At 35.1% G+C, this 17,224-nt stretch overlaps 2 protein-coding genes across 3 annotated transcripts; one reads left to right on the forward strand and one right to left on the reverse strand.

The window, feature by feature from the left end:
- Positions 1-1,350: 1,350 nt before the first annotated feature.
- LOC124631399 lies at positions 1,351-12,673 on the reverse strand. Its single transcript, XM_047165774.1, has 9 exons — positions 12,292-12,673; positions 11,766-11,969; positions 11,508-11,576; positions 8,787-8,927; positions 8,311-8,514; positions 7,637-7,777; positions 6,808-7,557; positions 6,293-6,519; positions 1,351-5,940 (listed from the first exon to the last, which is right to left on the reverse strand). Exons 1-9 carry the CDS (start codon positions 12,433-12,435, stop codon positions 5,286-5,288), a joined length of 2,535 nt encoding a protein of 844 aa, XP_047021730.1. The 5' UTR covers positions 12,436-12,673; the 3' UTR covers positions 1,351-5,285.
- Positions 12,674-13,256: 583 nt separating this feature from the next.
- Positions 13,257-16,940, forward strand: LOC124631169 (isocitrate dehydrogenase [NADP] cytoplasmic). Of its 2 annotated transcripts, none has more exons than XM_047165390.1 (2): positions 13,257-13,389; positions 15,540-16,940. In XM_047165390.1, the coding sequence occupies exon 2, from the start codon at positions 15,549-15,551 to the stop codon at positions 16,773-16,775; it is 1,227 nt and encodes a 408-aa protein (XP_047021346.1). In that variant the 5' UTR covers positions 13,257-13,389; positions 15,540-15,548; the 3' UTR covers positions 16,776-16,940. The 2 variants fall into 2 exon arrangements, with proteins under 2 accessions (XP_047021346.1, XP_047021345.1); XM_047165389.1 differs by lacking the exon at positions 13,257-13,389 and adding an exon at positions 13,413-13,632.
- Positions 16,941-17,224: the final 284 nt, after the last annotated feature.

A 17,224-nucleotide genomic window follows, 5' to 3' on the forward strand; every position in this document is an offset into this window, starting at 1 on the left:
TGACCCAAAGCTCAAAAATTTTTGCGGTCGCTATGCTCGCGGGCGGGCAGTAGCGGCGTAAGGGCGGAGGGGGCGGTCCGGCTGTCACCCATCTCTTTCTTGTTTATTTTTGTTTTTATATGATTACTTAAATTAACTCCTCAAAGTTTAAAAAAAAAACCGCTAGCTTTCGCTCGCGGTTTTTTCATAATTTCTCATTTATTCTGCGCTTACTCTTTGAGTCCTCAAGCTAATAAAAAGTTAAAGCACCGAACTTTCCACGGGTTTTTTTCAAACTTGTTTGAGTATTTTTGTGTTCCAAGACTCAAAAATTTTGCGCTCGCTGCGCTCGCGCTTTTCAGTAACTTTTTTCTTAAATCTTTAGGTATCATTGCGTCCCAAAATATGTATTTTCGCGCTCGCTACGCTCGCGCCTTTTATCTTTACCTACGGCGGCCTCTTTTAAATTCGTTTTGGTACTTTAGATACTGTTCCAAAACTCAAAAATTACGGGCTCGCTTCGCTAGCGCTTTAAAAGTTTGCAGTGATCTGTCTCCGGTTTCTTTATGGTAAACCTAGAAAAAAGCATCATGAATCATATGTACACGATTTTTAAGTACTTTAATTTATTTTGTCGGCCCTGAATCAGAAATACGAAGAGCTGAATATTATCTCGGTGCTGAAATATATATTAGAAAATAATTTAACTGAAATTTATCCCACTACCGAAATAGTCTTGAGAATTCGAATAATAAAATAATAATATCGAAAAAGCAGTTCTTCGAGGCTTAAAAATATTACAACATGTTTAAGGAATTCGATGACACAAGACATATAAACTGTAGTAAAAATAAAATTGTATTAATTTGTTTAACTTGAGCATTTCTCCTCAAACATGACGTTTAGCTAAATCAAAACACCAGCTTACTCTCGCAACACATACTTTTCACGTAAGACAAAGGGCCTCGCATAGACCTGCCGCACGTAGCCTCGCAATGGCTAGGGCCGCCGCTGATTACAAACCAAACATTAGAGGAAACCTTAGCCGCCTGGTTTGTCTCAACGCAATCGCGTCATACTCGTGAATTTCATGATTGATTGTCATTTTTATTGTTTTAAAAACAAATATAGTGCTAAAAATCTAAAATTTTAACAGGCTCTTTTTTCTAATTTAAGGCAGTATTTACAGCATACAAACTAACAGATCATGTAAATTATAATAATCTCAAACTTTTTATGATACTTACTTTAAAAATAAGTGAGTGCTATAAACTTACGAGTAGGCACTACAACTTATGCAATACCTTTAAAATAAATAAATACTTAAGATAAAGTAGGTTTCCTAACAAAATCAAAATCATACAACAGAACTGAATTGTTAAACATATCGTTTATTAATTTAGTTTTTATAGAAATACGTTATTTTTGGCATGGACAGTGCTACATTACAAACTGTCAATTACAAATTGAAGATTGACAGTGATGCCTTTTCTTGCGCCGATATCCAATCTCATGGTTTTTGGTACTTGACCAAAGAATGAACATTTTGAGTCAGTCCCATTATGATAACATTTTTACTCTTTATAGATCCTCCATAACAGCGTTTTCACACTTTCATAGTTAAATTTTTCGGCATACTCTGGAGCGTGAAGTCTCGAACCGAATATAGTCAGTTGTTAACGTACGCAGTTAAAACGCGCTTGATAGAAGTGCGGAAAAACCGCTAGTGCGAAAGCGCTTCAAATGCAGAATCCAAATTACAGACCAAAGTTACAACATCATTTTCATCTTCGAAAAAAATAATTCACATTATGACTTGTATGTCTAATCGCAACATATTTTTAAGATAATTATTTGAAACAAGTTGCCGCGCATGACATTTAATTATTTCGGTGCAAGAATATTTCGTAATTGGAGCGATATCGGCGCCACAGTTTACTGAGACATTCTATTAATCACAATATTTAAGCGTGTTCACATTTATATACTAAAGAAATTAGCCTGAAACTACTTACATTAAAAGAGTCATATAATCACAGTACGTAGATTCGTTGACATATTAAAACCTAGGCCGTTAATATCCTTTTCAAAATATATGATCCAAGAATCTCGCAATGATAGTGCATTTTATTTTTAGGACGGTTATATAGCAATATAATTTAATGTTGCCAAATCACAAGAACATTTGATTGATAGCTGCTATTTTAAGCAGCCAATAAATTACATAGGATATTTTGATACACAGAAAAAAAGTTCTGAATCGGTAGACCGTTAAATTGTTGCTTATTTATACCTTACTGATATTATAGTCTAATTAATTGTGCAATATCAAAGTGAGACATAGTACAGAATTTTACGTAAAACAAACTTATAAAACAATGTAAAGTTTAAAAAATCCAAACCTGGTTTTTATGACATAGATTTAAAACCAATACTTACATAAGCACACTGGACGAATTTACTATTACAAAAAAAAAACATTTATGTACTTTTTGAATCGAGATATTAACGCACAGATGACTATTACATTAGTTAAAATACTAATCTAGAGATCAAAATATTTCACTAGGTACGATTATCATTACAACCTTTTTCAGACATAAATAGCAATAAGTACATTAATAACTTTAGATCTAGAGTAACACACAGCCACAACAACCATTTAGTACTAACAAGTAGGTACATACATACGTATCCTAAATAGTTTAAAACTTATCCTTAGTTAGATGACTCCACACTTACATCAAAAAAGTTCAATCATCAATTAGGTGATACTACGTAAAACGAAATGTATGTCTTTAAAGACTTCTTCAACAAAATTATTTCATTGAAATAAAAACACAGCCATTTAACAACACATCACTATAATAATTCTGTTTACAGAAATATCTTTGGAAACCATCCAAAACATCAGTCGAAAATTAATAATTCAACATGAAGTTCAATTTTTTCCCTAAACTAATTTTATAGAAACTAATTTTGCCTTAAGTTCTCAATCCAAAAAAATATTGTTACGTATTGCAAGCTAAGCAAATATAAATAATGACGCTGGCATGAAACAAATAAAAAAGCCGTCGCTCAAACAAAAATATTGCAAAAAGCAAAAAACAATTTAAATTATAATATAAAAATAAATAAACGTAAAATTGCACAAAGCTGAATTACAAATAAAAATATTGCAAGCAAATAATAATAATTAAAGCTGAAATAATAGTCGCCGAAAGCTAGCAAAATATTATGAATATTGCAACTCGATAACAATAAAGTTTAATAAATAAACGTAGTGGGAAGCGATATTGAGAGTACAAATGGCGGAGGTAACATTAAAATAAAGGTCACTAGCGCCCCCTCCCATACGTGGCAACACTATTGAGAATTTATATGCGCGCCCATTTAAAAAGTCACATCGATATATGAAAATGGTATGAGCACCGCTTTCGTTGCTGACCTAAAGAGAAATTCAATATAGGGTAGCAAATCTATCTGAATTTATAAAGCTGAATGAGATCAATTTTGAAAATTGTATAAGTAATTATTAACCTGTCACTAATTTATGGTACTCGTAATTTTTTTTGGATATTTTTAACATTGTAACTGTTCGTGCGCGTTTTGTAACGTAATCACAACCACTGTGCTGCACGACCGCACATCCTGCTATTCAAAATTATAATTTTCGAGAATATACGCTTATATTGTAGTATCAAGTATTGCTTTATTCAGATATTAATAGTGTTAGATACGCGGTCTAGTTCCAGACACGAAGAGATATTACGCACACTACATAGGGTATTTTGACGTACCTATAAAATATTACTGAAACAACCTTTGGAATTATAATTACTGCTATACTCTAAGCGGAGTAGTAAAATTTCTTTGCACTTATAAGCAAAAGCATAATTAGATACATTTTAAAGCTTTGTGAAACAAGTAGACACAGATTTTGGCACACTTTCAAACTTTTTGCGAATAATAAATAAAAATAATATACTTTCAAGAACTTCTTAGCCTATCATAAACAAGTTTTTGTATATGGCAATCTATGAATTAATCTACATTTTACGTTTGAACCTAAACCTATTTTACAACAAATCTAATGAGTATTTCAAAAAGTTTTTATTACTTTTATGTTGTAAGTACGAATCAATAAGTTAAAACCCTCAGTTAATATATAAAAACGCTTAAACAAATATAAGAGCTTGAAATCCCATCAAAAATAGAATCGTTTGTTTCATTACAAAAAACAGTATTAAAAATAACTATTCAACATTTTAACAAGTCAGTTTTCAAATGAATCGCTAGTACAGTCCATACATTTTTTGTTCATTTTAAATAATTAAGAAAACAAGGTATGTATATGCTAAGATTAAAACGCCTACATAAAAAAATAATTATTTAAAATATTAAAAGTCACCTCATGTAATATGGAAAAAACAACTTTGATGAAAAGCAAACATAATAATTGGTCGTTTTTGCTTGTATTACTAAATGAACACTTATATCAGAAATAACTAAGAGATCTTTTAATATAACTAAAACTGGTTACTGCGACATACCTTGAAAAGGTAAAGAAAAAGTTTTAATAGCTTGATCAATTCCTATAAATGAACAATTATGTCAATTCTCATACATCTTTTTTAAACTTTCAGTAAGATATTGGTATTAATATTTCAAGTGTAGAACTGTTACTTAAATAATAAGTAGTGATGCAACAATAATAACATAAACTACATAACTACAAAATAATACTGATAATACGCAACCCTAATTTGTACTTTCAGATAAGTAAAGACACAACCTTTAATAGTAGAAAATTATTATAATAGTATAACGGGTAACATAAAGAGGTAGATTAATAGTAATAATACACATGTAGAAGGTCAATAATGGACCTCTCCAGATAATTACTGAAGATGACCCACAAAGGATATAGACAAGACGACAGACTATTTTGGGGAACAATAGATAAAATATTTTTTTGTATAGGCCACATGAAAATATTCACAACACAATCCATTCCTTACACCCTGCCACTTACGTACACGTAGGATTGACAAGTTCATATTTTAGTTTATGGCCAACTTAGTTTGTGTGGATTTAAGAAAACGATTTTAAAACAGGCAGTATGCTGGTTATTTTATACACTACTACTACTATTCGGTATTTTACTCTACTCCACCTGACAGACAAAAATATGATTTTTTAATTATTATTTAGATACTATACCGTTGATTAAGTTACAAGATTAATTACTTATAAATTATCAATGAGATCAGTAAGATTCACTATTATGGAATGGGAAATGGAACTTATTTATTTTTTGGAGAGTTTTCGCCGTTGGACGCCAACAAAGCTGAAAGAGTAGCATGTGTAGCGCTTAAGGTACCAGATGTAGGACTTACGATATTACCCGATGAATGTCCCACATTATTATTGTTTAGCATTCCGCCGCTGGTGCCTGAACTGACAATAGTAACATTTGGTGGCGGAGTCACACCATTTGCGAAGCCAGTCGAAAGTACCTTTTGCGTATTGTGCATCATGAACGACTTGGTAGCGCCCGCGCTGCCTAGAGTCAGAACCTTCTTCAACATAACAGAGGAATTACATGCATTGTCAATCATATCTTTGGTGGTAGAAATGCTATCGAAATCGCTGGAACTTGCGGTGACGACTGTACTTATCTTTGGGGTTGACGTGTGGAGTACGGGCCGGACTGCTGTCACGTTGAAAGTGGCGCTCGAAGCTGGGGCCGAGAGGTTGTTTCGGTTGATAATGTTCCGTGAAACTATGGCGTTGTGTAGAATGTTTCCCGTGGGGAAGGACTTAGAACTGACGTTGACATACTGCGGGGTGCCGATGATGGTCGCGTTGGACGTGCGAGTTCCGAAGCCTATGATTGTGCTCGCCGTACCTTGCGACATGACTGTGCTGAATGTACCAGATTTGGTGTTGATTGGTATTCTGCAAAAAAAATAAAACGTTCGTTTTTTATATCTGTATAAAGCTGGTTTGAGCAGGGAAAAACATAGTGCGAAACTCTGGCCTTGTAAATTCAACATAGCTTGTCCATTGAGAAATACGTTGAAGGGCTTGCCAAGTCTTCTTGATGAAAAAGGAGGATTAGGCGAAAGAGAAAGTTGCATATTCCCAAAATAATAGTGCTGTCAACTTGTTTCAAAGGGTATATGATCGATGGTAACTTACCACAAAAGTACTATCTACATAATTAAATTACACTCCTGGATGCAGACTCACCAAATCTTCAAACAAGTTCTAACGCCTAGAAAAAAAACTATAGCAACAAAACACTCACCCGCGTATAACCTGCGACGTAGTACCAGGTATGTTTTGTATAGTGACTGTGGCTTGCGGCAGATGGTGAACGGTCCGCTGGCCAGCAGACGGAATGTTTGAGCTGGTGTAGTAATGTACGGTACTCCCAGTGATGCGAGGAGGTGCCAAGTGGGCCACTGGTACACTGTGCACCATGCCACTCGTGGTTGATGCTACCGTGATGCATTTTGTTTGGTTAACGGAGAACTAGAAAATAAAGAGGATACTACAATTTAATTAACAGACATGTGTTGTTGGGGAGTTTGTTGCGCCACTTCTTCTTCTCAGCAAAAACACATAGGAAGTGGTGAAGGGCAGGCGTTTTGGGGGCTGTCTTTTGCTTTTGACGTTCGAAAAGTGCTGATTTATCAGCCTAATTTGAATAAATGTTTTTGAGTTTGAGTTACATTTTAAAACTGGTATTTTGTGAAAAATTGGTGGTTTGGCTAATTCTTTAAAATTAGAAAACAAATATAAAATGTGTGCAAAACTTACGTTGCTAGTATTCAAGGTAGTTCCCAAATCAAATTCATCGCCCACTAAGGTAATTGTATCTGGGTTGGCTCCAGTCAGCTTCTCTATTGTCTTTCTCGCGTCAGCATCACTCTCAATATTCCCCAAGTTTCGGCTCAAAAACTCTATGTCAGACTCCAATAAGCCATCAACCAAATGATTCTGACCATCTTCAGAATCTTTACACAGTGAGAAGTCATCATTCTCTAACTTTATATCCTCCACTTTGATGCCCTCAACATCTAAGTCATCAATGTTCTCTACTTTAATATTATTGAGATCCACATCATCGTCCTTCATTTCTTCCATTTTTATTTCATCTAAATCCTCAACTTTTATTCCCCCCACTTTCATGTCATCCATATCCTCAACTTTTATGTCTGCAAAGTCTGTATCTTCCTTTAACATTGGTACATCTGAGAAATCTCTAGTGTTTTCTCCATTGCCAATGTATTGGCTCGCATCAAAACTGTTACTATCAAAATTATCATGATTTGGTTCAACCTTGATGTCTTCTATCTTATATTTTTCTTCTTCTTGAATGTTACTTGTGCATGGCTGTGGGCTGTTGGCGTTACTTATGTCGCCGCTGAGAGCTCTTTTAAGAACATAAGCCTTTATTTTCCTCAGCATGAACAGAGGAACTTTGAAGCCTGTTAGCTCTCCTAACATGGGGAGTGAATTGTGTTTGTAAGCATCACTGTTAGCTAATTCTTCAATATCTTCCAATACCTGAAAATTATAATTATCAAAATTTAAAACAAAGTATATACCTTTAAGATAATAATGAAGAATTGAAAGTCATCATTACCATGATGTACGTTTTCCCGCCAACAGCATTGACTAAGTTATGACTAGCGATCCATTCCTTGTCTGAAGAATCAGCAGGATATCTGAGCAGGCCAGCATGTCTGGTGTATAAGCGACCCCTAGAGTTACCCAAGCCTAAAACCTGAAAGAAGCAATAATTAGGAATTCAAATCTAAAAAGAGTTGATAATTTTTTTGCATAATTTAAATCTCAGGTATTTTTAGCGGGCCAAATAAAAGTACCTGTTTCAAAAAGATATTGGAAAGAACAATTATCCTGTTTCAAGCATGTATATATATAGCTATATTTACACTATGGAAAGCCTGCAGTCAAGCTAACTGGGAGATTATTATCTGAATCTACAGCTGAAAATGTAAGAAATTCTAGGAATCAAAGCCAACACCACCTATGGTCAGGATGACTTTAAAGACCCTGATGGAAACATTTGTCTTGACTGAAGTATTTATATATCTTTTATTAAATATTTAGTATTCAGTTTTTATCTTTCATTCGTTTTTTTCTGTTGGCTATAAAAGCACTACCATATTATCTCTGCATCACCTTGAAGTAGACTGGAAAGAATGCCTATGGCATTAAATCTGTCTCTTTACAAGTTTCATGTTGCATAAAGTTTAAATTAATAAATCAAATAGTACATGTGAAAACAATTCTTACTTTATGAGCATGAGATCCCATAATAAACAATGTCTCTTGAGTCAATCGTGCAGGATTCCACTTCTCAGGGTCTCGGAGAGCAGGTGATGGTAATGGCGATGATGACGCACTGTCTGTGGTGTCCTCTTGTTTGATCTTCTTACGCTTTATGCCAAGGTCTATATCGTTTTCTGAATCCTTCCTCTTTTGACAGGGGCTCTGTAACTATTTCATAAATTCTTACTGACAATAACCATTGAAACTGAAGTAAAAATAATAAGTTTTCATTTTTTAATTTAATTTTTGTTTTATTTGCACACATTAAACATATTTATCAATTAATACTTGCCATAAAAATAATCAAGTTCACATGACATTAACACAAAAAATTTTAGGAGCAGGTTAAAAAGTTATCATTTCATGTGAATGACCAGTAAATAACATTGAATATATGAACTGTCTAACAAAATAACCATGGACAAGATAAGGATACTTACATTAGGCTGTTTGACAAGTTTAGAATCCAGCCCATTACTGGAATCCGAGTCACTAGTCTCATATGGTGACTGAGCGGGCTTTGGAGGTGTGGTGTACAATAAACGAGTCGCATCCAACATTGCACGGCACACCGCTCGAACCTAGAGATAAAAACCATTAATTTTAATGACAATTACGCATTATCCAATATTCTGATAAGAAATTTCTTCATTGCGTAAATAACTGCAGATATATTCTTAACATTGAGATAGTTTGTTATCTATACATATAATAAATCTGTAAAAAACCTGTGTCTGTACATTGAATATATTAAAAAAATAATAATTGGGTGAGGTTTAGAAACAGTAATGGAGCACAAATCCAAAAAAAAAATTCTGTCTGTATGTCTGTATGTCTGTATGTCTGTATGTCTGTATGTCTGTTTGTTTGTACACGCTAATCTTCGGAACTACTGGACGGATTTCAATGATTTTTTCTTTGTTGTATCAGTATTAACCCTGGTCAACATATAGGCTATAATGTATCTTCGAAACTTGAAGACCTGATGCAGAACACCAACAGACCAACAAAACTATAAGAGATACAAAAATGATGCCATGGCAAAAATTGTTTCATGTGATGAGCATTTTCAGCTGAGGTAATAAATTTTAAGATCTGGAACACCTGATGTGGAACCCCAAGAGCCCAGCTTCTCTGTACCATATACAGGTATGGCGTTTTAGCAAAAGTTGTTCAATTTGATAAGCACTTTCTATTGACTTATACAAATTGAAGATCTAAAACACCTGATGTGGAACTCCAGGAGCCCAGCTAGACTATAGCATATGAAGACATGACGTTTTAGCAAAAGCGGTTCAATCTGATAAGCACTCTCTATTGACGTATAAACATCGAAGATCTGGAACACCTGATGTGGAACTTCAAGAGCAAACTTGAAATGTATAGAAATGAATGTTATGAAATAGGTATGGTGAATCAAAAAAAGTAATTAGTCCGTCTTTTAAATAACCCTAAAATAATGGACAGGTATTTTCCTTTTCTCTCTCTCACAAACAAATAATAACGAAGATGCAACAACGCTTGAATTTTGTGTTAAGTCACTGCTTAGTACAAATTTTACATATCTAGACGTGACGTCCCGAGCCCCCACTCTCCGACTTTGTTGCGTTATATCTCATTATTATTTTGTATGTCTCTTCCATACCTCGGGACTACAGAGTTCCGAATTTTTGGGAGGCAAACGTGGGGCCGAAACCAACACGCTGAAGCCCTTTTGAGACAACTTTTATTAAATGGTGACACAAAACCGACGATTATCCCTTTATACACTATAGAAATGAACCCAAGGACAATCCCCGGTGGACGTCATTAAAAAAAAGACAATCCCCGGTTCTGTGCTAAACTATTGCTAACTATGGAGGAAACTACTTGGGCTATTGTGATGGGATGTTAGTGGATGACAATGTATTAGGTACATGTAAAAATGGCAGGTGGAGACTCGCCACCTCACTTACTGGGCCCCCGGGAACCAGTCACTGAATAGCAACAAGAGGGCAACAGGGACATGAGCGGCTGAAGGGTGAGGATACCTCGGCGGACTTTAAACGCAGATTACGCGCTCCCTGTGCTTACCATGAGGCACCCACCCTCCGAGCAGGGCTACTAATAGTGCTCTAGCGACTCCACTCTGGACGGCCAAGCCAAACCAGAGGCGTGAGACCTACCCCCGTCATGGTTCACTCCGACCGGCCGGAGATGGGGGCAGTATACTCTCCCTGGAGAACTCAGTATATATGCCCCGCGGGGTCGCTACTCCCCGTCATCAGCCTCAGATGTCCTGCGGTGCTTATATCTCATTATTATTGTAGTTATTATCTCAAGAGCCTTTGTTCCAATTATGTTAGGGTCGACTTCAAATCACGATGCAACTGAGTACCAGTGTTTTACAAGGAGCGATTGCCTTTCTGACCTCCACAACCCGGTTAACCGCTCAACCCAACACCCCTTGGTAAAACTGGTCAGACTTACTGGCTTCTGACTACCCATAACGACTGCCAAGAATGTTCAAGGACAGCCGGAACCTACAGTTTAACATCCTCTCCAAATAACCGTCATTGGTATTCAAAATATACGTAGAAAGTACAAACGAACTTAGAAAATTTGCATTGGCAGGTACTTGCCAGACCTGGAATCAAAGACGCACGCTCATACTTGAGAGATTGGTTCTCTACCCACTAAACCACCACGACTTCCACTAACTCATCACGACTTTGTCATCTCAGTAACATTTAATGTTTTTTTACGTAATAATAATATTTTTGCCACACACAACTTAAATGCGGACTAATTAGAATCACTACTTTTATCCCTATGGTCACGTCTATTGCGGTTCAGTTCTCAGCGTTTTGTTTAGTCTGCTGTGCTTTTGCCGTTAAAGTACAAAAATGAAATATATGGAACGTTTCTAATGGTTATGCGTATTCCGTTGTTTTCAAGTCAACGGGCCCTTAAAATTCAATATCAGACAATTCAGATCTTTGATTTGCTGACCCCGTAGTCGCTGGCATAAGGGACAGGATCCGCGTACGAAGTCGCGGGCAGAAGCTAGTGTATACAATAATTTTTTGTGACCTCTTATCACTCAAGACGGACATAAATATGATCGTTTCGGTGATATGGGTATATATTGACAATTTTTTGCAAAAGAAAAATATAATTACCTGATCTTCACTAACAGATTCATCTCCCAGATTCAATCTTATATTGTTGACAGCTGGTACAAAGAATTTCTGAAACGTAAAACAAATGTAAGTAGTAATATTTATTTTTCTAAACAATAACACAAAAAAGAAACTGTTATTGTTTTGAGCTAACTTACGAATGTTGAATAACAATCAACACACTGTTTATGAAAATAGAATAAAAAAATTGTATTATCATAATCATTTTTGTAAACAACATTAGATAATAAAACTTACTTCTAAGTATTTCTTGATCACTTGGTCAATCTCTCTTGTGACCGCTGACTGAATGGTTTGTCGTAACATGTCTAGAGACTTGTTAGCACTGGCCCTGAACTCGGCAATGGGTCTGGAATGTGGCTGCACTGGTCCAGGCAGACTGAACCGTCTATGCATAGCTGCCAGTGTATTAATGGCAATCTGCCGGGTTACTGGTTGTTTCTGAAAATTAGATAATAATCTTATGTACATGAGAAGTTACTTCATACTGCCACAAATTCTTCAGTGTAAAATTTAGCCGAGCAATCTTGGCAACATATTATATTCACAGAATATTTTCTCTCTGAATAATAATGCCATTGACATGATGTTATGCCTAAATGTTTAGATAACTAAATGTAAATACGCGTTCATACAGTTTTTTAACTAATATTTGGTTCATGCTACGTTAACTATCGTAAATCTTCCAATGTTTTCATCAGAATTCATTATTTACATTGTCATGTTCATGGTCACTGAAAAATACGATCTAGAATTCACTTACAGCTTGCATGTTGGCTACGGGTGTGTTAGGACGAACGTTAACTGATTTAGAAGGCGCCTGGAATCCCCATGTATCACTGGAGCTCTCAGGAGCTGGATTTTGGTGCGATGTATCAACGTTATTCCAATTCTTTTGCACCACCATTTCGAATTGCTGTCATAGGCTGTTCTGTTTGATTTTCATATTAAAACGCACAAGAAATCATTCACGACGCACATCGATCACAGCACAGTATCAATTTCATACAGAATATTCTATTTTATCAAAGATTTCACTGCTTTTATTTTATATTTCCATTCAACAGAAAGATAAGCTTTGAAAGCTGTATAGGGGACTGGGAGGGTTGACGGGGGAAGGGGCGACAGTTCCTTGAGTTGCTAGAAGTGAAAATACATATCGTCGTCCCCCCCAGGCGGGCTATGCATTCTGCAATGGATGGAGTCGAATAAAGAAGGGTATGGGCCGCTTCTTATTTTTCATCCCGGGTTCCATCGGATTTCTTTTAACAGAAGTAGGTACCCAAGAGTTACAGCTAGAAATAAAAATGTAATAGATAATTTTACCCAGGCAACCGAAACATGCTTCCTAGATAATTAATTTCATTCAAGTTTAGGAATAAAAGGTAATAATTCACACAAGAGAGCTGTAAACCGGCTATTTACCAATAAAAAATCGTCTAACCGACTACCATAATCAAAATTCTTCTTTACTTTCGTTGAAAGACATCATTAAAAAAAATCTAATTAAAAAAAAACAAAAGTTTAACGGTTTCTTAATGTCATTACGATTTAAATATTCTGGTATATAGACCCTTATGAACAGCAAAATTATTTATTCACGAAAACTCATTGCTGTACCTGCCTAACTACCAAGTCATTTAAAAATATTTCATTTTTCTTATTGCTTTAAATAAAAACGTATAAATATTTTATTCGTCTCATTTATTATCGCCGAATTTGTCGAAACGTTTCGTATTTGTGAATTTTAATTTTCACTCGCTTACTCTTTCCTTTTCGTTACGTCGTCTGTTGAGTGTTGACGCGTGTCGGTCGGAGTCGGAATCTCAAATTCTCAATAATCTTAAAGTTTCTCATCAAGGTAAGCATTTTTTGAATATTTAACTAAAGGAACATAGTGCAATGCCAGGGCCTCCAATTCGTTCATTGAACGCGAATTGTCGTTCAATTACAAACATCTACGAATGACGTGTTGTTGTAATAAACTGATATGATAATATCGACAACTCAGCCGCCGCTAGCAATACTCGCAGTCCGGTTTGTTGAGTGGGTCTTGTAGGACGTGAACAGTTATAATAGTTCTCAATTTACGAAGTATTAATCGGTAAGATAACAACTTCCATACATTTTATGACAAACTGTATTATGTTTAAACCAACATTTATTTTTGTCGGCTTGGTATTTCCGTTGTGTCGCCCTATAAATAAAAGTGTTTCTAAAAGCCTTCCACTCCAGCCTCTCGGACTTTGTACTTTGCCACGAATTACTCAATTACCTCTGTAAACATACATTCCAATGGAATTTTAGGCTGAGATGCTAAAATTAAATGCCATGTCCTTAGGTTATGTATTTTGTTTCTATATTAGGCATGATGTTCTCATTTTCCTCAAGCTTGGTATATATTTAAATAGTATTTCATTCTAGACTTCTAGAATATGTCTGTGTATTCTTTCTCATAAATTTTCATCTTCTCATATTCCAAATTAATGTACCTTTCAATTTCATAATCCATCTTTTACTTGAAACATAAATTAATTTTCAAATTGAACAGATATTTTTAAGTCTATTCTAGGTCATTTAAACCAATATTTTAACATCTAGTCAAAAGTCACTTTTGATTTTTTATTTAAAAAATATATCTTTACAAGGTTTTTGGATAGATAAACACTATCTCACCAAACAAACTGTTTAGTCATGCTACCATTTGTTTTTAGAAAAGACTGACACCTGTATGTTGATAGGATATTATTGTGAAATAGTTCTCTTTACGTTATTTATCTAAAAAAAAAGGTGTGGCCTCTCACCACTTTTTTATTATTAATATTTGATACTTATGTTTGTTTATAGATAAAATACAATTATTTATTATCTTTTCAATTAAGATGAATTTGGATAGAGGACCCGCTTCAGCATCAATACATTCGGAATCTGTAACCAATAAATTGACCAGTTTGCCGAGCATACCAGTAAAATTGTTTTTATTATTTAGTTATTTGGCCTTGGTGTTAGAATTAGTTTAATGAACTCTGATTAAGTAACCTTTGCTGTATTTATTAAAAATATAGTTTTGAAATCATCAAAAAATTAAAATATTACTTTCATCTCTACGTTAAGACCTACATGCTTCTTCATAAAGATCTATGATGACATTTACATAAATGAATTGCCTATTATCGATAAGTACTAGTACACATAAATTATATTGTTAGTCAGTACCTAGTAATTGCAGGATAGGATCTACAAGTCAATTGTTAGTTTATTACATCATCTGTGTACGCAATATAATTTAAGATAAAATTGATGACACAATACTGCAACAGTGATATAGTGTAATTCTATCAAAAACATGTTATTGTTTATAGTCATTAACAATCACAAATAGGTATAAAAACTGCATTTCTTTGTAGTTTTATTATTATGACCCATAATCTTGATAATTTTGAATTCTTTATGCTGAGTTGTGTGACTGTAAAGTAATAGTTTTGAGAAAATTATTTTACCTGAATTAATGCATTGTTGTAACTGAATAAATATATATTCCCATGAATTAAATAAACATTTATTTCATGGTTAGCTCCTACCTACTTAACTAAAAATAAGTATTTTCTTCTGTCCATTGTATAAAGTCACCTATGGTAATCAATTCTTTGAACTTTAATTACAAGGGTCATAGTCTAAAAATTGTGTTTATTTTAAATGAAAATACTCTTATATACCAAGGTCGATAAACCGATTCGTGGGTGTTGTAATGTTTACATAAATAATACATACATAGATAAGGTGACATATCTTGCAAGTTTTATTTTAGCGTCTTTGTAAAGTATGTATTTAGTTGTAGGTATAGACATTTAATATTTTGTTCTCGTATTGTATAATTTTATTCAGCTGCCCACTTGTTACTTGTTGGAGCTCAGTAGATTTTATTGATTAATTAATAGCATTTTGGTAGAAGCAATATCTCGAAAAGATATATACTTACTTAAATATTAATTATTAAAACCTTTATTTCAGATACCAACAATGTCGAAAATAAAGGCTGGTCCCGTTGTCGACGTCCTTGGTGATGAGATGACCAGGATCATTTGGGATCTCATCAAGGAGAAGCTCATATTGCCCTTCTTGGACATCGAGCTGCATGTCTACGACCTTGGAATGGAAAACCGTGACAAGACTGATGACCAAGTAACGATTGACTGTGCTGAAGCTATCAAGAAATACAATGTTGGCATCAAATGCGCAACCATTACTCCAGACGAGAAAAGGGTAGAAGAATTCAAGCTGAAGAAAATGTGGAAGAGCCCTAATGGAACTATTCGTAATATTCTGGGTGGTACAGTCTTTAGGGAAGCTATCATTTGCAAGAACATTCCGCGTCTTGTGACTGGCTGGGAGAAGCCCATTATTATCGGACGTCATGCGCATGCCGATCAATATAAAGCTACAGACTTTGTAGTACCTGGCGCGGGAACCCTGGAGCTCATTTGGACACCACCCAATGGAGAACCCATCAAGCACGTCGTTAACGAATTCAAAGGTGCTGGTGTTGCGCTTGGAATGTTCAACACGGACGCCTCTATCATTGATTTCGCCCACTCGTCATTCAAATACGCCCTGGGTAGGAAGTACCCTCTTTACCTGAGCACCAAAAACACAATTCTTAAAAAGTACGATGGTCGCTTCAAGGACATCTTCCAAGAAATTTATGAGAAGGAATACAAATCTCAGTTCGAAGCCGCGGGTATTTGGTATGAGCACAGGTTAATTGATGACATGGTTGCTTACTCCATGAAATCTGAGGGTGGATTTGTGTGGGCTTGCAAGAACTACGACGGAGATGTGCAGTCAGATTCCGTTGCCCAAGGTTACGGATCTCTCGGTCTCATGACATCTGTCCTGATTTGCCCCGATGGAAAGACTGTAGAAGCTGAAGCCGCTCACGGTACAGTAACTAGGCATTTCAGATTTTACCAACAAGGAAAGGAGACATCCACCAATCCCATTGCTTCAATCTTTGCATGGACCAGGGGTCTTTTGCACCGCGCTCATTTAGATAACAACGCTGAACTCAAGAACTTTGCTGAAACTTTAGAGAAGGTCTGCATTGACACAATAGAATCTGGAATCATGACTAAAGACCTTGCTATTTGTATTAAGGGCATGAACAACGTTAAGAGGGCAGACTACTACGAAACTTTCGAGTTTATGGATAAGCTTGCTGAGAACCTCAAGAAGAGCTTAGGTAAATGACTACCTACACAGAAGAAACTGTGTAGCCTGTGAACAATTTTTACCAATCTATTTTTACGTATTAAATTATAATCATGTCACAAGGGAATAAGGGTTCTATAGGTAAACCTTATTTATAACAAATAATTTGTATTATTGTAATAAATGCTATTTAATATATTCTAATTGTTGACTTTTGATTTGGTGTTTACCATTACCCGGCTGTTCAGAATTGAAATTGTAAATTAGGGGCTCGAAACACAATAAATTAACAGAATTTTATTGTATTGTTTCCGATCCTTATGTCGCATAAACACCGTATATTTGTTGAATGGAAAGGAAATGAATGTAATGAGAATATTAAAACTGTTACTATACATACAAAACAGATACGTAGTCAATTCAAATCGTCCTTTTTATCATCAAAAGGTGCAACCTAGTTTACCCAATTAACAACAAAAAAAAAGAAA

This window comes from Helicoverpa zea, chromosome 6, assembly GCF_022581195.2.
Source record: "Helicoverpa zea isolate HzStark_Cry1AcR chromosome 6, ilHelZeax1.1, whole genome shotgun sequence".
NCBI classification, from domain to species: Eukaryota; Metazoa; Arthropoda; class Insecta; order Lepidoptera; family Noctuidae; genus Helicoverpa; species Helicoverpa zea.

Coding starts and splice junctions, on each gene's coding strand:
- LOC124631169 (XM_047165390.1), top strand. CDS start 15,549: ATGTCGAAAATAAAGGCTGGTCCCGTTGTCGACGTCCTTGGTGATGAG.
- LOC124631399 (XM_047165774.1), bottom strand. CDS start 12,435: ATGGTGGTGCAAAAGAATTGGAATAACGTTGATACATCGCACCAAAAT. Junction 8,515..8,786: donor AACTTGTCAAACAGCCTAAT/GTAAGTATCCTT, acceptor TTTATGAAATAG/TTACAGAGCCCCTGTCAAAA. Junction 7,558..7,636: donor GCGGGAAAACGTACATCATG/GTAATGATGACT, acceptor TATAATTTTCAG/GTATTGGAAGATATTGAAGA.